General features: G+C 38.2%; 1 protein-coding gene across 4 annotated transcripts; it reads right to left on the reverse strand.

Moving 5' to 3' along the window:
* Positions 1–361: 361 nt before the first annotated feature.
* On the reverse strand, positions 362–23,805 carry LOC113134097 (myosin IXb). 4 transcript variants are annotated; one of them, XM_026313327.1, is made up of 41 exons: positions 23,203–23,805; positions 22,161–23,001; positions 17,587–17,681; positions 17,335–17,397; positions 17,044–17,143; positions 16,674–16,780; positions 15,631–15,754; positions 15,193–15,282; positions 14,847–14,963; positions 14,371–14,505; positions 14,112–14,233; positions 13,607–13,748; positions 13,095–13,284; positions 12,908–12,983; positions 12,241–12,333; positions 12,076–12,115; positions 11,780–11,902; positions 11,363–11,443; positions 11,141–11,251; positions 10,767–10,889; positions 10,299–10,448; positions 9,823–9,965; positions 8,887–9,246; positions 8,601–8,682; positions 8,155–8,352; positions 6,924–6,994; positions 6,698–6,777; positions 6,003–6,187; positions 5,802–5,909; positions 5,391–5,561; positions 5,254–5,292; positions 5,039–5,150; positions 4,874–4,947; positions 4,543–4,735; positions 3,993–4,121; positions 3,288–3,393; positions 3,079–3,210; positions 2,794–2,917; positions 2,353–2,453; positions 2,138–2,262; positions 362–1,313 (listed from the first exon to the last, which is right to left on the reverse strand). In XM_026313327.1, exons 2-41 carry the CDS (start codon positions 22,938–22,940, stop codon positions 1,057–1,059), a joined length of 5,652 nt encoding a protein of 1,883 aa, XP_026169112.1. In that variant the 5' UTR covers positions 22,941–23,001; positions 23,203–23,805; the 3' UTR covers positions 362–1,056. The 4 variants fall into 4 exon arrangements, with proteins under 4 accessions (XP_026169112.1, XP_026169111.1, XP_026169113.1 ...); XM_026313326.2 differs by having other exon boundaries at positions 23,307–23,804; XM_026313329.1 differs by having other exon boundaries at positions 1,177–1,313; positions 2,126–2,262; positions 23,307–23,805.
* Between the last annotated feature and the right edge of the window lie 269 nt (positions 23,806–24,074).

Below are 24,074 nucleotides of genomic sequence, written 5' to 3' on the forward strand. Positions count from 1 at the left end.
TGCTGTAAAAAAAAAAAACATTGTGAGGAAAGGCCAAAATGTCCTCACAAGGCCAAGGCCACAAGAATGGCAAAGTAAAATGTGTCCACATGTACACACAAATATGGATCCTCCTTTGTATTTTTCTGATTCCATCTGTCAGTTTCTATTAATTTTGAGCAGATACAGTGTGTATACAATGTTTTTGTACTTATGGTCTATTTAACAAAATTCTTGACCACAACTTGCCATGTACTGTTAAACAACATTTTGTTGTCACAGAGGAATTACTGGTTTTATTGGTATAATGTGTGTTATTATTAGTGTCAGATCAAAAAAGATCAGTTTATGTCAATATGCATATTAAAAAAAATACTGTAGATGCAGTAGAGACAGTTTACTTTATGAACTGCAGTGTTGCAGCACAAAATAAAGGCTCAGAGAAAAGTATTTTCAGTCAGTCAAAAAGGTAGCAATATGACTATTTCCTTTATATATACAATGACTCAATGGTCAGTCACAGCAGTATACACTACAGATTAATGAATAGCAGAAAAACAACAGTTTGAGATGCACAACATTACACTGGGGGAGAACCCAAAATTCAATGTTCACGCTCTTTACAATGTAGATTCACTTCATGTACAATGTTAAAATTTTACTTTTTTATGACATACTTACAAGACATTTTTTTGCACATACTCCATAAAATTCCATTAGTATCATCATGGTCAAGCAACATGGTTTACCGTTTTTCTCTATAGTCCAGAATACCTACTTTTCATCGACTGTGTACATTACAAATCTGAATTTTGTGTAAAATCTCATTCAGTGTATTGATTTCAAGAGTCTGAATAGTCACTGCTGTTGTTGAGTCTTCAGATCTGTTATAAAAACTCTGGAGGAACAGTTTCTTGTATTAAATACATATAAATTCTCAATGCACTTTGTTTCTATAGCAGCATTGACAGAAAGAAAAGTCTATAAAACAAAGTGCACATATTTTGGCCACAACACAAATCTTCTACTAACACATACTTGAGAAAATTAAATTTATTACAATTTGTGGCGTTATACTCAAGTTAGATCTTCATCCTCATCGATGTAAGGGATTTCAAAGCTCCCATTCAAACCCTTGCTTGTGACCTGGAGCTCGTCGATCGGCAAGGGGTTGTCTTGGGTTGGCAAGAAACACATCAATTGAGTAACATCGTGTATGAACTCTCTCTGTTCATCATTTGTCTGAGTCATCAGACTTCTGACTCTCTGTGCCAGGTCAGAAGGTTTATGGGGACAGTCAGATTGCTGGGAATTCAACTGCATGGCCACCTTTCCTAGTAGGTGGAATATCAGATCAGTAAACATATTTGGTATCAGCTTTGTAGTACATAAACACTATCAACCTGTGTTGGTTTGACTTTGTAGTGTAACATACTTCTGAAAATAGAAAAGAGTAGTTTGGTATGAACAGAAGCAGTTATTCTAATGAAGGCACAAAGTTTGTAGGTTTAAAGAGATTATGGAATGGCTAAACAACTATTTGTGAGCGACTACTTTCTCAGGGTCTTGGCATGCTTCAAAATGCTTTTGGGTAGCTTAAGGTGCTCTAAACTAGTTTGTACATTGTGTCCTCTAACCTTGTCAGAGGGCAAATATGTTTCTAACTGTTCTGAATGCAAATGTCAGCACTTCTGCTATGGAAAAGTTGTGACAGGAGAAGAAAATATCTGTTTCAACTGAGGTGCCAGATGGTCAAACATCACTGAAATTCTTATGTAGCTTTTGTGGACAAAATGTGGGGCCTTATCTTCACTTGTATGATTTATTGTTTTGCGTTAAAGGGAGACAAGGATTCTACAGACCTGCTTTTTGCCCTACCTATGAAATGGGTAAACACTTTTGCCTTTGGAAGAAGCCAGACATGTTGTATAATAGTTATTTTCACTTTCAACAGTTACTTTAGTTGTCTTTACTTATAGAGACAGTCTATCACATTGATATAATGTCCTATACACAATGTACTATACTGTATACTGTATGAACTATGCATTTTTCTTAACTTATAGTGGTGGAGCTTAAAAAAAATATGATAAAATGAAAATATTACATTAATTTATTAACCCAGGGGGAGGTGAAAGTACCTTACCTCCCTACTGACCTTCCTGTTCCAGGCTCCTCAGTCGATCTTCTAGGCTCTCTGTGCTCATCGATGAACATGAATCCAGGTTTTCGTTATCAGAGTGCTCCTGCTCCAAGTCAGGCAACCTGCAGGCTAAGTCTACCCTGAAAACGACAAAGGAAGATATCATTACTCAGAAATATGACTTTAAACACACAGCTCATTTGATTATAATAAAAACAATTTTATCTCACTTTTCTTGCTTGATGGACCTGATCCTTTCGATGAGAGTCTTCTCTGTTTCATCAGTATGTATTTGCTCTGGAACATTCAGCTCTGAAGGCTTTTCAACAATCTGCATAGAGTTGTGGTTGGTTGTCAGCTGCTAAATTAACAAACTCACTCAAAATCACACAAATTTTATTTTATTTTAAAAGTAAGCTACTTTTAGAATGATTGCTCTCATCTTACATGTTATTATGTATGTTAGATATTTGGAGCCTTGGATTTTTTATACAAAACATTTGATGTTAGAGCTGACTATTATACATTCAGGAAAGTCTAGGACTGAATTTAACATACATCTCATGCTTTTCCCCTTTGTATGGTCTGTGATGGCTTGATGCATAATGCATCTTTGCCATATACAAGCCAGACTGACAAACATATAAACCAGACTTGTAGATTCCTCTCACCGTGTTTTGTCTCTTCAGTTTGAGCTGATTGACAGCCATGGCTTCTGCGTGTTCAAGCTTCTCGATATTCTGCATCTTCTCTTTGTAGCGTCTGAACTGCTCAGAGATCAGGGTCTCAACACACCTGCAGACAACAGAGCCAGTGCTGAATACACCATCATAAAAATGATATCCCTCTCACAGAATATCTAACATACAATATTTAAGCCCAGCCTCTTACAGATGGCAAAATACATTTACCATTTTTTCTAGAAAGTATAGAGTTACTGGAGTATATTGACTTACAGTGTAGTCTTGGACACGTCCTTCATAGAAAGAAAGGGGTCCTCAGCATCAGGAGAGCGCAGGACGCAAGGGGCAAACACAATAGCCAGAGAGCCTGCTGACATCTTATTGTGCTCTTCTTCCTTAGCAACCCTAAAAGACCAACAGGCCAAGCTGTCTGTGGACATTTTTCACATAAATATACACAAATGAAAAGGAAAACCTCTTACCTGACAAGATGAAAGATGAGCCGCTCTAAAGTATTGTAATTAGCAGGAGGGAGTTCATCAATCTTTTGGTATATGGCCCTTATCCTTTCAGCCTTCTCTGGCAGCTCTGACAGTGGAAAAAAACAGACAGAAATTTTACTTGTTTAAACTTGTCAAACACCTAAACTGAGAATTTAAATGATTTTATATTTGAAATTAAAAAAAATGACAAAAAAAAAATACAAATGGAGAAGACATGATTATAATTTTATTGGTTAGTTGATTAACAGAGGATTATTTTGCAATTCAATCTGAGGATTAACTGTTTGTATTTTATATTACTGTATACTATATATGTTATCTATTAAGGCATGTTATACTAATGTATGCATTATATGCATACATTATATAGTATATTTAAATAGCATATTAGTATTGTCACTTTTTCTGACATACAATAGGTTAATCCAGAAAATAACTGATATGAATGAATAATAAAATTAATTTGTGGCAGCTCTAATGAAAAGACCATCTGGTTGTACTAAACAGCTGCTAAAGTGTTAATATGTTGACTGTGTAGGAAGAGTACAATAGATGTCTGGAAATCTGCTTGCATTCTATCAAAATCACTAAAACAGAAATATAGGCCTAATTAAGTTGCCATCAAGATAACACATCTAACAGGATGTGTTTGTAATAGCCTAAAGAAATTCAGTATTTACTCACCTGTAGCATGCAGAAAGTCACTGTAGAGGGAAAAGGTCATGAGGGGGTCAGGCAACTCTCTAAGCCATCGTTTAACCAGGCCAGTGATGGTGTGGATGGGGTAGCTGTCTAAACACACTGACTCAGGATCTGACAAAACAACATACAGATGAAACACACCAAAAATTGTATTGATATGTGATTAAACTTGTGTATTTGTCTACAGTGTCAGGTGATAAATGATTTAGGCAAATGTACCATCATAAAGACAAAGCTGTTGTGTGTAGTTGCTTAAAAGCCTTTAAAAATAAGTGGTATATAGTAGACAAAGGATATAATGTGTTTTGAAAGAAATCTGTAAAAATAAATTAACCAAGGTAATTAAACTCAAGGAAAAACAAATTAAAAAAAGAGAGAAATTGGAATATTAAGGAGGAAAAGGTATAACAATTGCCAACTAATACCACAAGACCAATTAACAACACAAAAATATGATGTTCTTGTACTCAAACTAGTAACACTTGTCACTAATTCTTGCATATTTTAAGTTAGTGTGCAAAGAGTTTCTTACTAGTCTCCAGAATTTGGTGAAGCTCCCTTGCTTGACAGGCTGAGCCGGACTTGCGGTAAATGCCCTCAGTGTAAAGGCCATTTAACTCCACATGTAACAGCAACAACTCCACCACCTTTGGCACTGGGTTAGCGTTGCTGGTGAGGACACACACCTGCACTCCAAAGTGAAGGGAACCGCGCACACTGCCATCCTATCAGGCCAGACAAGAGGAACACACAGGAAGCCTTGGGAAATTAATGTCTATGTTTTTTATAGTTAATGTAGTTATTTAATCTGCTGTTATTTTAAAGTTATTTATAGTTGGAGCGTTTAAACATTTAGTTCCTACCTGTCGTGCACACCGTGTTGAGCAATCTGTGGTGATTTTACCCAGACATTTCTTATGGCATATTAGCTTGCAAACTAACATAAAAACACAATGAAATATTAGTGGTACTATGGTCTCCGCAAGTTATTAAAGTGGGAATGTCTTGTGGCTGCTGAATGAACTCACCACTACACATGTGGGCCTTCTCCATTCCCCAGATGTAGGAGCCACATATGTCACATGACTGCATAATGTTCACCTGGTATGTGCTGAACAGGTGATCCAGAGGACTATCAGGCTGCAGAGACATGATTTACAGGCAAGACCATGGTATTAATGGTTATTAACCCAGTTTTATTATGAGGAATCTTATGAGTGCACATGAAAATTGTTCATCTTACGCTTTTTTCTTTTTTCCTCTTCTTTGTCACCTTAGTAGCCTGAGAGAAGCCAGAAATAAGACATTTAAATGAGTCTAGTGATGACTGTACTTAAAGTGGTTTAAAGACTGGTCACTGACTTAAAATCTCACATTTACCTTGGCTGGTTCATTCTCCATTCGTTTTAGCTCAGCCCTGATGAAGCCGTCCAGCACAGACTGGAAGAGGTTAACCACCAGTGAGACTTCGGCCTGCTGCGTGGGTCCTGCTAGTGTGTTCACTTTGTTATGGTAGCCCTTCATTAGATCTTTGTAGGCAATTTGAGGCTTCTGTTAGTCACAAAAGATGCATGAAAATACAGTCAGTGACTATTATTGCCTTCAGTGCAATTTGGCTTATTTGTAAGACATTTAGTGTTAGGTTGTTGATAAGGGATGTCAATATGAACAACAGCAAATGTTGACATTCTGGGAAGAGATAGAAAAGAAAACAGGTCTCACTTCCTTTTTTTTTTTTGCTAAATGAAGCTTTGAAATACCTGCTGGTTCAGAGAAAGATACTGAACTCACCTGGACAGAGTACATGCTTTTGATGGTCTCTCTGAACTGCATGGTGGATGTGAGGAAGATGCTCTCAGTTGGAGACAGCTTTTTTATTCTCGACTGAAGCTCGTTCACCTGACAAAAAAGGTTAAGAAATTATGAACAAGCACAACACCAGGTATTATTAATCTGCTGTGTTTTTTTTCTCCTTCTCATGTGGTGTCGCACCTGATTGCCAAGGAATTCATCTAATTGTCTTAGCTCCTTAGGGTCGGTGATCTCTCGGTCCAGAGATGCATTCCACTCTAATGCTCGTGTAGCCCGGCTGATCCGAATGGTGGGATTTCGATTGGCCTTGGTAATGTTTTGATTTGGCATTTGGTAGGGATGTGGAGTGTACCTGGGCAAGGTGACTATAGGTGAGAAGAAGAGACGGAATTGTTAGTTTGACATAAGAATCAGGTGTTTAACTATCACCATATTTGTATATATATGGTATGTGATGTATAAAAACCTTTCAATCAAAAACTGATGTATTTTTTTTTATCTATATGGGTCTCTCTGAAGTCAAAAATCATAACGCAGGTATGTTTAACAATAAATCTGACAGTTGTTGATCAGCATTGAGCCTATAGATGGCAGTAGAGAGAAGAAGTGATTGCCAGGAAATACAATATCATTAAAAAAAAAGAGGTTTACATACAGAAGGCTTGTCACACTGTCATTATTTCCTTTTTGCCTCTCCTTCAGACACTGCACTAAAATTACTCTTTTTTTTTTTTTTTTTTTAATATACTTACACTTCTCCCTGCTACATCCCGTTTGAAGCACACATATGTATATATTCAAAATATCAGCAATGCACAGATAAATACATCAAGGTTATTGCTTTGGGAAATCAACATTAGAAAATATTTGATTACCGGCTTTATGTGAAGGAGTCTCATTACTTGGGAGATATTTGGGTGCCCGTTTCTTCAGGAATTTAGTGAGAAACCAAATCCTGCAAAGAAGACAATCTGTATAAACTGCATGTTGCAACATTTCCAATACATTAAATAATGTTCACAACAACGACAAAAAAAAAAAGTTCTGAAACGTAAAACCCTGCATGATTTTCTTATTATTCAACTGAGTGAAGCATTTTACCTCTCAGGAGTTGTGACTGGCGAGTGACTGGAAGGAAGGCTGAACTTTGACCCATCAGGTTCTGCTGGTGTCTGTAATAGTATTAAAACGTGAACATGCTTGATTTTAAAATTTGTGAATGAGAAAGTGTAAAAAAACAAACAAAACAAACAAACAAAAAAAAAACAACCTTCAGTGGAAAATTATAATTATTGTTCTGATATTTCAAGTAAGAGACTTAGTCCTCTTTCCCCCCTCATGCCTCCCTGCAGTAGCACACCTGTTTCTCCCAAAAGGCTTCCCACAGCCCCCCCCACCACCAACGTGATTACACATTAGCACAATAGGTCTAGTCCTTCACCATTTTTACTCATCATGCAAAGCTGCAACACAGTCTCCTGCCATTTCAGCTTTGACCTTTTTTGCCCTATTTACTACAAGCAATATCTGCTAATATTTAAGTAACTTTGTGTTACGGTCATAAGGAGCATGTATTATTAAACTTGTAATATATTATTATGCATGTTAGAAGGATTAAAAGAACAAATTTACAGATTTCAAATAATATTTTTCACATTTATACACACATTATTAAAATGTGACTGGCTCTGTATACCAAAGGCACCACTTTTATGAGTAATAATGTAAATGTTAATGTAACTATTACATTATTTAAATTATAATCTTTGCCTTACTGGTCCATATGTGTGATGCCATTTTGCCATGTATATTTTAAAAACCATACATGAGTAAGATGTGGTCATGACTTAATAAATCAAAAGATAAAAAAATATAATGATGCACAATTGTGCATTTTTTTCAGATGATATTTTCTGTTTAAAATAATATTTTAAATAAAAATTGTCATAATGTTGGGTGTACACTGCATAAACAGAATGAGTTTAAATGAAGCAATGAACTGGAATTGTTGAAGCCACAATCAATCCCCATCTTAATTCCGAAGTGACCAAAAACAAGTGACATAAAAGCAATTTATCATATTCTATTGTGAGTTTATTCTGTGGCTGCTGACCTGCAGCAGCTACGTCCATTTGGGCCATTTGGGCGAAAAGACAAAAAAGATCAGAAATGAGCTTTGGAAAGACATTTTGTATTTCCTTTCTGTCATTTTCTATTGTTCTGGACTGCAGAGCAGAAAATGGATGTTCCAGAACAAATTCATCTGGGACACATGCAAAGCATGCATGCAGAGCAGAGTTTGTGTCAGTCAAAACATCCCTTTGGTCAGTACCTTGACCTGGGATTCGAGGGTTCGGATATCCATGCAACTGGCCGAGCTCTTCAGGCTGGGCACATTGGGACTGATGGGAGGCAGCGGAAAGCTCCAGCACTCGCCCTCCTCAGAGTCCCTAAGGTTTAACATCAAACCGCTGCGCGCGTGGGCTAAACGCCGCTTATGTTTTTGCTGCTTGTTGTGATGCACCTTGACCTAATTGGGCCAGCAAAGGTGATAAGGCACAAACTGGGAGACTGGGACACTGATTTGTGTGTTTAATTCAAAGAGCCTCAGGACACACAACTACATCGCTTTGAAAAGCCAAATTCACTATGTACCGCTGTAAAGGACAATAACAGATATATAAAAAACAAAAAGAGAAATGGATTGAATGTTGAAGAGGCAACACACTGCTCTGAATTGTGTTTTGGATTATTTTATAACGTAACGACAGTGCTTACCTCACTGGTAGATGGTGAGCTATCTGAGCCTGATGAACTGACTTTGGACAGTTCATCAGCTGACATCGACTTCCATTTGAGGCTGTTTCCCAGAGAGGAAAAAAAAAAAAGAGTTGTGGATTATTGCTGGACTAAATTACAACAGCAATTACTGGTATAAGCATCAAGATACACCTTCTAAGAAACTGTTGCTTATCAGGGAGACAAAAGAAACATAAAAAATGCATACAGAGACGATTCTTGTGATTTTATGGTGGCTGATGAATCTACAAATAGAAAAACTTACAGAAACTCATCTTTCCTATTGTCTCTTCGCTGCCGTGTTTCTGGACTTGATTCATCGATTGGTTCACCCTCATTCTGCCTTTCCCTCCACCGCTCGACCTTCTCCTTGATGCCCCCCATATCTTCGTAGCGCTGAAGTGAGCTGCTTTTAGAGGGGCTTGGAGAGCGATCATCATCACCAACTTTTGGGGCCAGTGGGAGGGAGAGGGGTCTGTTAAGAGGAGGAGGGGATGTTTTGCCATCTTGTTTCCCCCCGCTCCAGGTCGTCTGTGTGGACTGGCCTTTGGCTGGGTCTGGCTGCTGGGCTCTGCTGGGGCTTAGCTCGACTTTATACTGTCTCTTTAACTCTTTTTTTGTTAAGCTGTTATCAAAGAACCACAAAATCAGAGTGACATCACAGATTATATTCTAAAAGTGTATCTGTTGTGTTATATGAAATGCACATAGAGCTAAAAGAACAGAAAAAACTAATTATCTGGTTAAAACAGATGGATAAAACCTGGGCTAATATCAACCCACTTTGACTTACTACATTGCTAGTTAAAAAAATATGTGTGGTCTCATAACAGTCTTCGAAATACATTGTACTTGTTACACACATGCAATATTGATTTTGAGATAGACATTATTGGAGGGATTACTGAACTGGCCTATGGGGCAATTAAAAAGAAAAAAATAAATGCAAAACAACTAAAAAGAGACACAATCTGGCTAAAAACAGATGCAGAACAACTCTTGTAAGAAAACAAAACTTGATTGGGGTGGGGGGGACATGGGATGTCTCAATGTATGATTCTTACCCCTACAGAGATTGGGACCTTCTACATATATGCGCCCGGGGGCCATTGTTTTATAATCCGTCCATGCAGACATGCTATTGAGAATGAAAGCGCTACTGTATCTAAAATGTAAGCCGTAGATACAGTGGTATGTATACCTGTCTCGTCCAAGCCTGGTTGTGGACTTCCCCTTGTCATCCTCCATCTCAATATGTTTTGACCTCTTCTGGGAACTCCTCCATGCTGTCTGGATCACTGTAGCAGCTCGGTTTTCTTTCTCATAAAACTCACGCCAGCTCCTCTGAAACACCGGAAGTTCTCTGTCTTTAGAATTTATCTATATTCATATTCAAAATTTCTTGTTTTTGCTGAAACACTGATTCAGAATTTTATATTGTGGTGAAAAAAGTGCCTTTTGATTATTTTAAAAAGCTTATCCTTTAGAAATGGATAGTTCAAGGTCTCATTACACATTAATTTGTGATGTTTTTTTGTATGTGTGTGGATTGATTATTAATGGTGTTACAGTGACTATCACATAACTAAAAGTGGTGTTTTTATTGTTGACCAGTCCATAGGGAGTTGTCTGAAACTATCTTGTAAAACTACAGCATTTCTATTACTCTAGTTCTACCTGTATGATCCTTGTGGCATCCCTTTTTTGCAGAAAGTGCAACCTTATGAGACATGCACGGAACCAGCGCTGCAGGATAATGATGTGATCCATCACTTCTTTGTTATAAGTGTCCTGGAGCAGCTGCCTCTCCTTCTTCTTGAGGAACACCTAAGTAGATGGAATGAAGACACATTCATGAGGCAAGATGAAAGCACAAGGCACATCTCGTTATTTTTTTGACTTATGAGTTTTTTTCTGCCACATATGCTACAACAGGGCTTGACAATAATCAGGGGGGAAGACAATGCAGTAGTTTCTTAAAAATACATTTTAATGTTCACAAAATTTCTGCATGTCATTTCCAAAACAGTAACAATAATATGGATGCATGCGCTACATGGGTGACTCAAGAGTGAAATCAACTTCTGACAATGATCCACAGGATCATGATGACTGATAATACCAATAAATGACAAATTTTTTTACCTTTGTTTTGCCTATTTGGTAGGTGGTCTTATTTAGCTCCATCCTCTCAAACAGTCCAGTTATTTGTGCTGGAGATGCAGTGGCTCCTTTTGGAAACAACATCCTGAACTTCTTGACAAATTCCTATGATTGAGAGGAAAAATATAAAAAATCAAATGAACTTCTTAAGCCATAGGATGCTGGAAGGTGTGGCTCGTCAAAAATCATCACATCATTTTACAGCCTTTATACAGGTTAGTTGTAGTGCCGTTCAACTTCAGCCTGTACAAAATCAGGTATAACAGGTTAACCTTATTCTCATTAACATGCATAAGAGTGTTAGCTTTCTTTTTAGCATAAATTCCTTGAATATATGGTAAAGCTGGAGATCGTACCGCAAATGTGTACTTGGCGCTGTAGCCAGACTTCTGAAGATTAACCATCTGCACTATACCTGTGCACTTGATTTGCTTCAGCACAAGTTCACCATCAAAGTGCAACTCTCTCTGTAAAAAAAACAAAACAAAAATTCCCCCAAGTGATGATCTGTGTTATCCAGGCCAACATGTATAACTAAATTTATCAGGGTGATGTTACAGGTCAACACATGATTTTACCTTTTCAGCATTGGAGCGCACACAGAAAATGAAGAAAGGCTCTGCTTTTTCAATGGTCTCCATCAGCTTTGACAGAGATGCCTGTGTGATACATCATGTGCCATAAGTATTGGATGACTTTAGAAAATTCAAAAAGACTTAAAATCTATACGCTATAGGTTATATTATAAAAGGATTAATATCCACCCAAAAAAAAACAAAAAAAAAACTGTCTGAAATGTGGATACAAATTTATATTAATATAAATATGAAATTTAATAGCAACCTTAATACTTCATTATAAGTCAGCTTAGTTATATGGTGGAGACCTAATTTTTAGATCGCACTTAAATGTGACATTCGCTTATCACATATGACTTAAGATGGTTCTTCAAAAATAAAACATTAACAGTCAGTAAAGTTACACAGGCAACAAACCTGAAACTGAGTACTAATTGTAGGGGGCCTTGTTCTCTGGAAAGGTTGGAAGACGGATTTACTGGTTCGGTCATGCGCTGTGAGATCAACAACATGTTGGAGTGAGCGCGAATCCATCAGGTTCTGTTTGATAAAACATAAATGAGACCATAGTCCCGCTGAGACTCAAAAGAAAAATGATTTCTGGATCGATGCATGATAAACAGAACTCAATACATAATCTGAAGGTGTATCACAAGTATCTAATTTTGATTGCCTGAGCTTCATCTACACTGCACCCACTAGAAACACTTTACCTTTGGAATAAGCTGCTTCTGACGACCACTTCTATTTGTCCTGCAAGAAATACAGACAGAATCAGACTCTTTACAGGAATACAGTTCTGGAAACAGAAAGTGAAAAGCTGAGGCATAACATATCAAAATAAGAGCTTCTAAACTAAAACCATACGACCCACTCACTTCCTCATTTCATAATTGGTAAAGATGTCTTCAAATACATCAAGTGGGTCTTCATCAGAGCGATCAAAGGAGAAATCCAGAGTCATGCTGCCCCTGTAAATGGTAGAGAGGTATTTTAACTCATTTTAACCGCAATTTGTCTTTTTGAGGTATTTTTGACTTTTGACAAGCATATGTTGGTACAGGTGTTCATTAACGGTCTGGTCCATTTTGTCTTTAAAAAGATGTATATTATTTGTATTCAGTAAACTGTCTGTTTCAGTCCTCTGATGGACCTATTCATTACACAAGTTATCCATAGCACTAACCGAGGTTTGCATGGACCTGTTATCACTAGAAGGCATCAGCACACCTGTGTTATGATCTGTAAGGTCTTAATATCTAAGCTGCTGAAATATTTAACATTTTTAGTTGCCATTAAGAGCTTTCTCATACCAACTATGGACTGGGACAGAGTATTTTCTGGCACTCAAGCTGCACCAATGCTTGAAGTTAAACTCCTGCAGAGCTGCTCACTCATCAGACTGTAATGCATTGCTACAATTTGTTGACGATTATTTTGTGTGAATTCATTTTCTTGTTGAAATCTTTTGCATATGTAATTTCCTCTCATGGATCTCTTATAAATGAGTGGAGAGTCATGGCTGGACCGGTGCAGCATATTTACCTGGACAGTCGATCTAATGCACTGCTGCGATGTTTCATGTCTCTGAGGGATTTGCGGGAGGCTCGTCTGACAGCGGCTGTGGTTACAATAACAGGTTATTTGTTTCTAATTATCAGAACACTGCTCTATTCTTTTTAACAAGAAGCTTCTAGTTAATGATGCTCATTCATCAACCAAAGCTACCAACCAAATTCAGCCCGATGGCGTGCCATGTTTTTGAATACTGTGAGAATGCGGATGGTGGCTCGGAGGATTCCCCATCTGAAAAGTGCTGCTGGACTGGATGCAACCAGGTGATGCAGGAATGATCGTTCACTGCTCCGTAGAAGTGATATGACTTCGGGGCGCATGTGTTCTGTGTTTTTCTCTCTGAAATCCTGAGGAACAGGAACAAAACATTGTTAATATGTTATACACTTTTATTTTTGCTGTAACACAAATACATTACAAATATTGACAAGAATAAACTTCACAAAACACCCACAGTGTTCCTGGGGCAGGGGGCAGCATTAATCATTTACTTAGTTCACATAGATTCTTCAAGTTCTTTCCCACACTGGTTTATCTAACAAGGCCACTACAAACCAACACTGTTTAACAGTGGAATGACGGGAAGTACATTCAGTGAAATTTAAATGCTGTTGGGGAAAGTGTAATTTGATATGTAAGGATGTTTGTAGTGTGGGAATAATACTCCACCTTGATGTGGTAGTTAACTTTCCCAGCAAAGTGTTGAATGGTGAAAGCCAGCCTTATAGTTTGAGAAAGTTCAAAGAATGGGTTGTTCTGATGCTGTTGCTTCAGTTTCTCCAATAGGGTTTCATCTGTGGCCTGAGGAAGGCTGAAATTACATACAGAGAAGCAATAAGTTAATATCAATTCACTATTAGCTTTCACTGATAGACTAGGGTGATGGCATGAGATAAGATTTTGACTGGATAATCCATACTACAAAGTATAATTTCATATAATTTATTTTAAAATCTAAACCATGGTTTAAAACACACTATAATGCAGTTGTAGGCAGATGTGTTTTTTAATGCATTTGTCAATAACTGTAAATCCTTCTGTCTACATGTAAAGGGATGTTGGACTATAATCAGATAAAACACAGCTTTTGCAAATGTCTTCATTTCATTGACCCTATTTAAAGCAACCATTGAATGCTTAGTGTGAGAAATCAAGGCAGGCAAAGTTCACATACTTGCTCTCTCTGTCCAACAGGTCAAAGAGTCCGGTCGATTTCCTGCCGAGCAGCTGAATGCAGCCACTGTTGTCAGTACAGTCTATGTATTGCCAAGTGATGCCCTCTGACACATAATCATCCTACAGTGATGTTTAATGACAATTACATCAAGTTACACAGTGGAAGTATATGTAAATTAACAATCTATGTGGCACTGATGCAGTAATGCATTAGTAAAAAAAAAAAAAAAAAATACTGTATCTGTAAATACACCTACTTGCTCAAGCTTGAAGATGTTCTGGTTGATGTAATGCAGCAGCTTTTCATTTGTATAGTTGATGCACAGCTGCTCAAAGCTGTTAGTGTGAAGGTTCTCAAACCCAAACATATCCAGGACACCAATGGACAAACACTAAAAACAAGTATTTATAACAGACTTACAAAAGAAGTATAATGGAAATACAATTAGCTATATTAACATTACTACTAAACCTACATTGTATTTGCAGAATAATCCAACTAATGAAGGAAAAAATTCAAATTCTTTTTCAGTGCTACAAAGACGTACCAAATGACATGCAACTGTCACTTTGGTATATTTGAATATGGTTTAAGTGGGAAAATTAACTTTGAAGTAAAAAAAAAAAAAAACATGGTTCCAATGCAAAAATTTCTAGGTTGTCTAAAATGTTAGTTCTTGCGGTCAACAATGCAGCTTTTAAATTTTTTTTTTCTTTCACTAAAGTCACTTACCGAGACGGACTCCTCCATGTCTCGTCTATTGAGCATTGCATGGTTTATGTGAAGGACGATCCAGTCAAACAGTGCACTGTATAAACACTTGGCCATGGAGTCCCGTACTTTTGAAGCCTACATGCAGAAATATCGAATCAAAAAGCAAATCAAAGCACATCAATAACAGAACTAAATCTAAAATTAAAGTACAACACAATTTTCTCAAATTGAAAAGCTTAAAATACAAATCTGTCCTTAATGCAAGATGACTGTAAAAATCCAATGTGCTTATTCAGTTGAATCATTACATTGCAATGATTTAATCATTTAACATAGGTCCTAATGCTAAATTTAAACTCAATACCTTCTGTAGTGTGTACTGTGAAACAATGAAGGCTTTCCCGGTCACTATTCTCTTCATGGTCAAAGCCTTCACCAGAAGCTCCTTTTTTACCTGGAAATAAAAACACAAACAGAAATAAAACCTGATTATTTACAATTTTGTAGAATCCAACAAATTATTAAATCAAGACAATTACCATCAACTACCACATTACACAAAAAGGTCAAACCAAATTGCTGAAAAAAAAAAATAAAAACACCACAGCACTAATTTAGGCACAGTGATGATGCAGTTCTTAATTTGCACAGTAAGAATATTTTAATTCCAAGTAAAAGGTTTTGTTGAACTAGCACAACACTAGAAATGAACTGGAGATTTCTAGTGTAGATAACAATTCCAGATGATGACTTAGCACTGAGTAGCATAGCATAGTTTGGTATACATAACTGAGGAACCTACTTTGAGAAGGTCAGACAGTGTAGTCAAGACTTCAGCAGGTCCAACCTCCAGGGCCTGACTGTTTTCAGACAGTTTGTATGTCACATTACCCAGGTGCAGGATGGCAGAGAGGATGGAAAATATGCTGCACGGAACAAACACATGCATGAGTGGCTTTCCATACCTGAAAGTCCTTATGGCTGGAGTAAACGGTGATGCAAGTTGAAAATAAATCTGGGTCATGGCTATTATTGATAATTCTGTCACTGTCACATCTGGCTGATTTTGTTATAAGGTTTCACTGTTTGCTAACTATAGGAGTGAAAGCACATTTAAACAATTCTGCTATATTTATTTCTGTCTGACATTCATACCATGACATTCACAGTTTGTAAAAGAAATCTATTTTAACAAATGAGTCAGATTGACTCATTTTGTATTTGGATTCCTGTTTGGCCTTCAAATCAGGATCCAGTTTAACACACTAACTAAGGAGTGATCCTGTAATCTTTCTTCTGCATCTATTGGCACTTAACCACCCTGCTGCCAGTCAGTGAGCACACCAGTAATACCAGAAATCTAAAGTGAAAATTGAGAATTTACAGACAACTAACAACTGTGTCTGGTTGGCTGTTCTGATGTGCACACACCAGTGTTGTATTTTAGCAAGAACATGTCTTACTGTATAAGCTAATAGTTCCTGATAGTGAGGTTAACATGACACTACAGCAGCATTAAGCTACAAAGCCTAAAAACAAGCCGTGTATGCAAGTTAAGAGAGACTAAGTGCAGAAGAAGAAGAAAGTGTAGGGGAAAACACACCTTAACAAAGTACTGATGTTTATTTTTATGCACTTTGCTTTGCATTGACGATTTGTTCACATTAAGAGTTACAGCTTCAGGCTGTTTATCCAATGTGGGAACCAACCTAAACAGGTTACAAACTATGCTGCTAACATTTGTCTGTGAGGCTGTCGGGCGTTTGCCAACATGCTGCATTTTTCTCTTGCTTGACTTGACAAGCTCCAACCTGTTACTGACACCAGTACAGAAATCATACATACTGTTTCTTGGTGGAGGCCAGGAATCCAACCATCTCCATAGCCTGATGGAGCCTCTTGTACTCTTGTCCAAGTTTCTCCTCCTCATCATTATCTAGGAAGAGGTCCTTCTGCGATGGGCAGAGAAAATATGGAGAGAATAGGAGATGATTTTAAGCAGAGCCACAGAGGAGTACACGGATACAATCTAAGCTGTCCACACATAATCAGTAATGTAGAAACAAAATCAACAGAAATTTTCTCTTCAGTTGTTAATGTTCATTGTCAAGACATAACCTGGCATATGCTGGATTATGTTCTGAGTAAAAAAAAAACACCAGTTTTATGTGAGTGCCTGTTTGTTCACTACACAAGAGAAGCTTTGACCTTCTACCTGCTTGAGGTAGAGATAATCTTGAGGATTTAATAGATGAAACTCCTCCTGCTCTTCTTTGGATGCACCCGCCAGCAAATAGTAAAACACGTGGTAGTTCCTGTAGGTCAGAGGTCACAGAGTACAGGTACAGTCAAACAGGGCTCATGCAAGTTTCATTATGTCTTCAGCATTTCACTATAAAGGGAGCGGTAAATGTGTGTTTTAACAACGGCCTGCTTTTATTGGCATATACCAGAGGTCAGGCTTCAGTTAGAAACTGGTGATAATTTGCATAAAATGCTGTTGTACCTCTCAGTCTTATCTCTGGACACCAGGCGGCACTTTTCCAGTAGGTATTTCTCAATAACTGCCCTGGAAGAGACACACAAGAAGAAATGTCAAGAAAACCTGTGAAGCTTTGGTGCGGCTGCCTAGACTATTCAGTTATGACATAAGGAGAAAAACCTATAAATTATTAACTATGCTGCAGGAACTTTGAAGATGGGTATATGAAAACGAATACAGGAGTATGGTGAGAAAAACAAAAACATGATGCATCACCCTCTGATGATGCCGCTCTCCAGGTAGTTGAGCTGGATGAACTTCCCAAAGCGACTAGAGTTGTTATTGTCTGAGGTCTTTGCGTTGCCAAAAGCCTGTTTGAAAAGTATGGAACATCAGTTTTCAATAAAATAAACAGACACACATTTGTAGGTATGTTTACACTTTAAATGTCTGCGCACACAGAAGCTACTGAATGAATCCACTAGATTTGTGTATGGTGGATGAGGGCTTCTGTTAGAAATCTTATGCAACAACAAAGTTCTCATTGGTCTAATTCTGACCTTCATTCTTATTGTACTGAAGGCAAATGGGACGGTACAGAAAGAATATAAACAGTGGGACGTATCAAAGTCCTTCAAAGGCTGCAATCTATGTTTTAATCAGTCATGCAAACAAACCAAAAACCTCACATCTACAATGCATATGATTAAGTTGCCACAAGCAATGAAAACATAAACTCTGCTAAACAGTCTTTATGTGAAAGAGCCTCTGAATAAACACAGAAGATTTAGAGCTTGGTTATGTCCTCTCTGCTAATAACATGTCAAGAGTGACCAGATCGTATTTTCTGTTCTTTCTGAATAGTTCATTACACTTCAGTGACATTTTTTACTGCAGCATTATCTGGTTCTAACATTTGGCATAATATTTTATTTGAGTCCGTCACGGTGAAATCTAAAACATCCTGTGATAAGCATTTGAAATTATGTTTCAGGCAAAATAATTGAAAAGCAATCTTAGAAGAGACAATAATGACAATGCACATTAGTAGAGTCCGTAGTAAATAATTTGACTGGATGAACAGTTACAAGGACTATTCATGTGTAACACAATGGAGTATCAGTACCTAAGGGTCACTATCAACAACACCCAAGCAACGTCAATGGGTAAACTGACACACACTGTGCAGGATTATTGGCTTCTATTGACTCTGGATGAGTTTCAGCTTCCTAAGTTTTAATGTTGTAGAGAGAAAAGGAGAATATAAAGTCAGCCCATGCCAGCATCCTTGTACTTCATTCCTGCATGAGCTATGCTGACGGTCTTGTTCTAACAAGCCAATGCAGTGTCTTCTCAGACAATGAGCTGCAGACAGACCTGCATCAGCATTGATCACATGCTTGCACACACACAACAGTCACTTGAATTTACCTACATAGTGCACTTTCACAGACACGCATGGTTTTCATTTTCAACCAGATAAATCAATGTTATAATGTTGTAAAGATACTGGATGAAGGAAGACAAAAATAAAAGGAATGGACAGAAAAGTGAAGTACAAGACACTCCTTTTCAAAACCTTTCCTAGAAAAGGCAGGTATCACAGCCAGACTGAAGAAGACAGAAGCATTCTAGATACAGAGGATGAACACAATGGAAATGTAGGGAAACCATTGGGGTATAAGGACTTGACTAAGGATCTGAGCTGTGTTGCTAAGTTTATTAGTTCAATTTGTCCTTTAAACAAGGCAGGAACTACCAGAGGTAAACTGGGACAAGTGTGATTTTATTTCACTTTGACATGTGACAGAAAACTATTTATTTTGAATAGCTTCTTACATGTGACATTTGCTGTGTTTTTATCCTCCGGATTTGGACTGTGAGCTAAAACAAACAATTTGGGAGGTCACTTTGGAGATTTTCCACAACTTCCTAGTACTAATGGAACAATCTAAATACTAAGAGAACAAAGAAAAAACAGTTTCAGGCCTGGTATACCAGTAATTTATTTGTAATGCCCTTTGGTTAATAACAAAGTCAAGCAGCTGACAAGAACAAACAATGCAGTTTGGCGTCTTTTACTGTATTAACTTCTGCCACAATTGCACTTGTTGCATATAATTTAGGTTTTTAACCATAATTAGCCCAAAGAAGTATTTTTACTGGTCTTAAGGTTTTAGAATAGAAGAATTCAAAATCTGACAAGAAAAAAAGCAACAGAAGGGCTTGAACAAATCAGCCTGTTTTTATCTAACATAAATCTTTCCTCTGTTTTCCTATACTGTCAGTTGTGTTGTGACACCTCATATTTATCTTGAAAAGCCCTGCAGGGGGTTCCCATCCGAAAGCTGAAAATATTTCTTAGTGATTAATGACCATCTAAGTTATGAAATATTCAATAATGCCTGGGAAGGCTATTAAACAGCTGTATAAAACAATACAAATACTATATATACACACCGGTTAGTTAAAAATTGTTTCAATTATAAAAAATGGAGCCAAACAGAAGTACAGAATGTTTGAATTTTGAATTAACTACTGAAGCACAACTGAACAAATGTAGAAAAGAAGCATTTGAGTAAGCCGTGACAGAGGGGGGAAAAAAGGTGATTCACGCTTTGTGATATAGATTTGCCAGAAGACCTGGTTGAGCCTGTTCTGACACGTTCCAGTTTCTCTGGTGTTCCCTCAAAGACAACACCCACCACATTCCCCCAGTGGAGCTCAACTCTGCTTCCTGATCACCCAACACAAACCTCAAGCAACAAGCCCACAGTCAGTCCAGCAGCTGGCCTTCACGCTGAAAGCTAAGAGCCATCACCATTTTCTTATTAGACTTTTTTCCCCTGAATTTATAATCAATCAAAAAACTTAGGTCACACTTGATAATTACTGACAATATTTTAAATTGGCACAGAGTAGATTGTTAGTTAGTTATTGGCACCGTGGAAAAAAAAAAAATCAAGTGCTGTTTCAGCTAAGTAGTGACATTAAATGAGATAACATTTTGTGGAAATTTTTCAGCAAGAGAAAAAGACGTCCTGCTTTTCTGATTTCAGATAAAAAGGAACTCAGGGTGTGACTCATCAATGCAATGCTACTACCAAGATGACAATCAGCAGCCAACCAGAACCATAAAACACACCAAAAACAAATCACTACATCAAATGATCCTCTTTACAAAAGGAAACCTTTCAACAGGACTTGACTGCTATTTATATACAGCTTTGGTGTAACCACTTGTGGATGGTTTTTCCTTGGGTAAACTGTTGCGACATGACAATTCAGTCTTTGGTAAGCTTGATCCTTCTTTTCCCAGTTTAAAAGAAAAAAACAAAAAAACAAAAACAAACTCACCACACCAACAAACCACTCTCTCCTTAAATTAAATCTGTGCTTCTTTGAGGAGGAGAGCACTGAACAACAAACTATCAGGGAGATCAGCTAACAGATATATAGGCTGCTACTTGTTTCAAGGACAAACCTGTTGGACTTGTTCACAGAAAGGAAAATTCCATATTTAGTCAACATCGACTGAAAGGGTGGCCCCTCATCATTGTGTGTAGAGGTATGATCAATAACAAATGTGGGTCAGAATACTTCATGAAAAAGGTTAGTTGTTCTATTGATGCACACAGATGGAGCACATCGGTACTTGGTAAAATAATCCAGGTGCAGTAGGTTTCCACACCTACCTACCTCCCACACAGCCACTTTCTACTGGGGGCTGCAACAGATTTCAGTGATACACAGTCAAGCGACACAGGCAGCCTTTTCAAAAACAAGTACGAAACAAGCTTTCAGTTTCAGAATAGCACATTTCAAATGAAGTGAAACTCGCTAATGCCTTGCTTCCCACTTGCTGTTCTCACGCCTGGAGAAATCCCCATAAAAATCTCTAAGTTCCAAAGAGGCGGCCATCTCCCTAAAAAGCATTTTGGCTGCAATGTGTGATATAACAGCTATTGCAACAGAAAGCAGGAACAAGTGGGTAAATGTGCTATCCTGTTACTCATTGAAGCAGCCACAGCAGCAAAATGCTGATGTGACGTTCACAGAAACAAGATAAAACAAAACAACCCTAAATCTGTGAGAGTGAATCTGACATTACGTGCCAGAGGAATATCACCACAAACTATACAAAAGCTGATCTTCAGATATATTACAGATCACTTAAATTCAGTTTATATGTTTGATGCCATCTTATTCAGACCCATACATGTTCATGGCCAATTATTCATCTTTCATTTGTTATAATGAGAGTCCTTCATGATCTGGAACGGTCTGGTCTGTTGAGGTTGTCATTGTTTACACTGATGTTTTCTTTGCAGGAAGTACAGAACACATGTATTTCCTGTATAATAGGACTGGTGTCTGTATTTTCTGTCTTTGAAAGGCTGGTTAAGTCAAGATAATTCTCTAAACCAACCAGCACCCTTTGGAGTTATTTAAAACCTCTGGTATACATTAGTTTCTAGTGGGGGGAGTGTTTACAGCTAAAAAAATCCCCCAAAATGTTTTCAATTTAAAAAAGGGAGGGCCAAACAAATATGACCTCAGAGGCTCAAAATTTGCTTTTTGACTAATCAGTGATTTGTTTTTTGATTTTCAGTGGTGGTGTTGCTTGTTTTATACATATTGCATTGCTATTAAATGGTACATTGATAATCTTTAGCCAGAATATTTGTGGCACTTTCACTTAGTAAATTACCTAAACTATTAATCATGTATTCATTAATTTATTAAATAATCTATTAAATTTGCTTTAACAAAGTTGATATGGTGGAGTGCTACAACATGCATGTGTGTCTGTCTCACCAGGTGGCCAGCCTCACTTTACAGTGACCTACCTCTAACACCGGCCCAGCCCCGAGGATGGTCCTTTCTAGCCCACTGGAGTATTTCTTCTGGCTGAGTGCAGTCAGGCAGTGGATGAGATAACTGCTGCTTTCAGTCTTCCCGGAGCCACTCTCTCCTGATATCAATATACACTGGTTAACCTGCCTCTTCAGCATGGTGCGGAAGGCCACGTCGGCTATAGCAAATATATGAGGGCTTAGTTTTCCCAGTGGCTGCTTCTCGTACATCTGGACATACTTGGGGTTGTAGTAAACAGGTAGGAACCTATTGGGATTGATAGCAATGAGGATGTTTCTGGCATATGTGTAAATTTTGAGCCTGTAAAAACGTTGGCGTAAAACCTCCAGAATGCTCTCATCAGTCACAGTTTGCAGACTGCAGAGGTCATCATAGTCCTCTCTGCGACTTTCGTCCTGGTTGAATCCACTGTTGCTTTGCTTCTGCTGCAGGATGAAGTAGTAACCCTGCGTCTGAGGGTGCCACTTCTGTGCCTCTGGTGGCCACAGCAGGACTCGCTGCAGTGGACGTTCTCCAGCTTCCAGCAGCGTCTCCCCTCTGCCACTCTTCCTGACCTCCAGCAGGTTGTATGTCTGGCTGGAGTCCAAGCCCAGAGTGATCACAGCCTTACAAACCACTGTCCTGCTTGTGTCCAGAGCGCTGAGCTGCAGGGGACAGTAGGCAGCTGCACCCTGGGGCAGAGTGCAGTAGATCTGCACAACACGGGACTCTCCATGCTGCTGAGGGGCCCCTGCACCACCTGTAGTGCTCATCCTGGTACACAGAGGCCGGCTTCAAGGATACCTTAGCGCCCCAGCTCTCTAAAAACATCCACTTCATAAACACAAGACAGTGGAATTAGTTCAAAGTAAATATTAATCTAAGCTTGACAAACTTTGCACTTCAAACATGCTCTACACCAACATGGCATTATTTCTTGCAGGCAAAACGTGCAAAAAAAAACAAAAAAAAAAACCCAAAACGTTTCTTTGTCGCCCTTATCTCCACTCACAGTATCAACATGCAAATACTCACGTTGTTGTACTAACGACACTTTCCCTGTGAATATCCCCTCATACATCTGCCCGGTGTCAAATGTCAAACAGCAAGAAGCGTCGAACTGAACCAAAAAGCCTCACCTTCCGAGGAAAACCAGTCATTTCATCCTTAACACCCGCCAGAAGAGACGAAGATCCAAGTTACTGGAAAGTGTTAACGAACTCCAATCACACAACTTAAGGAAAAAAAAACAACGTATCTTCACCTGAGCTGAGGCAAAAAAACAAAAAGTGAGCCGAGAAACTGCTCATACACTGTTTTAAACCACGAAAAACTAGGTCCCAGCTATTCGGCGTGGTTTTTACTCCTATAAATCACAGTTTGGTTGAGAAATTGAGGACGAACGTCTCCTCCTCGTCGTCCTGGTCGAAAACTTGTCTCAACGCACTTCCTAGATTTCTCCACACACTCACACCCTTCAACAAGGTGGAAATAAATGGATGGTTTCCCTTCAGTGAACTGGAAGACTTCACTCTTTAGCCCTCAGGAAATAAAACAGATTAAAAAAGAAAACACTGTGACTTTATAGCAGGCAGACAAAGTGACACTTCACCGAGCAGAAGTTAATATTGACTGAGCAGTTTAATTGACCTCATTTGTTATTACAGGTAAGCTGTGAGGTTTGGGCGCCACCCTGTGGACATGTGAGGTGTTACAACCTTCTCCCTGCAGATAAGGCCAGTTACACTGGAAGATTGTTGGACACCTGGAGGAATTATTAAATATCTAATTCCAGGCACAACAAATCCTTTTTCTTTTCTATCTCATGAATCACCTCAGATTTAGGTTGTGACTCTGCAGAGGGGCCCAACTCCAAGGTTTGGCACCACTGCACTAACTTGGCTAAT

This window comes from Mastacembelus armatus, chromosome 17, assembly GCF_900324485.2.
Source record: "Mastacembelus armatus chromosome 17, fMasArm1.2, whole genome shotgun sequence".
In the NCBI taxonomy this organism is placed as follows: Eukaryota; Metazoa; Chordata; class Actinopteri; order Synbranchiformes; family Mastacembelidae; genus Mastacembelus; species Mastacembelus armatus.

Bases quoted from the DNA above. Each gene is read 5' to 3' on its own strand.
- LOC113134097 (XM_026313327.1), bottom strand. From the start codon at position 22,940: ATGAGCACTACAGGTGGTGCAGGGGCCCCTCAGCAGCATGGAGAGTCC. The intron at 17,144-17,334 runs GTACAACAGCAT...TCTGACCTACAG, and splicing joins TCCAGAGATAAGACTGAGAG to GAACTACCACGTGTTTTACT. The intron at 4,122-4,542 runs GTAAGAAACTCT...TTGTTTTGTCAG, and splicing joins TCACCAAATTCTGGAGACTA to ATCCTGAGTCAGTGTGTTTA.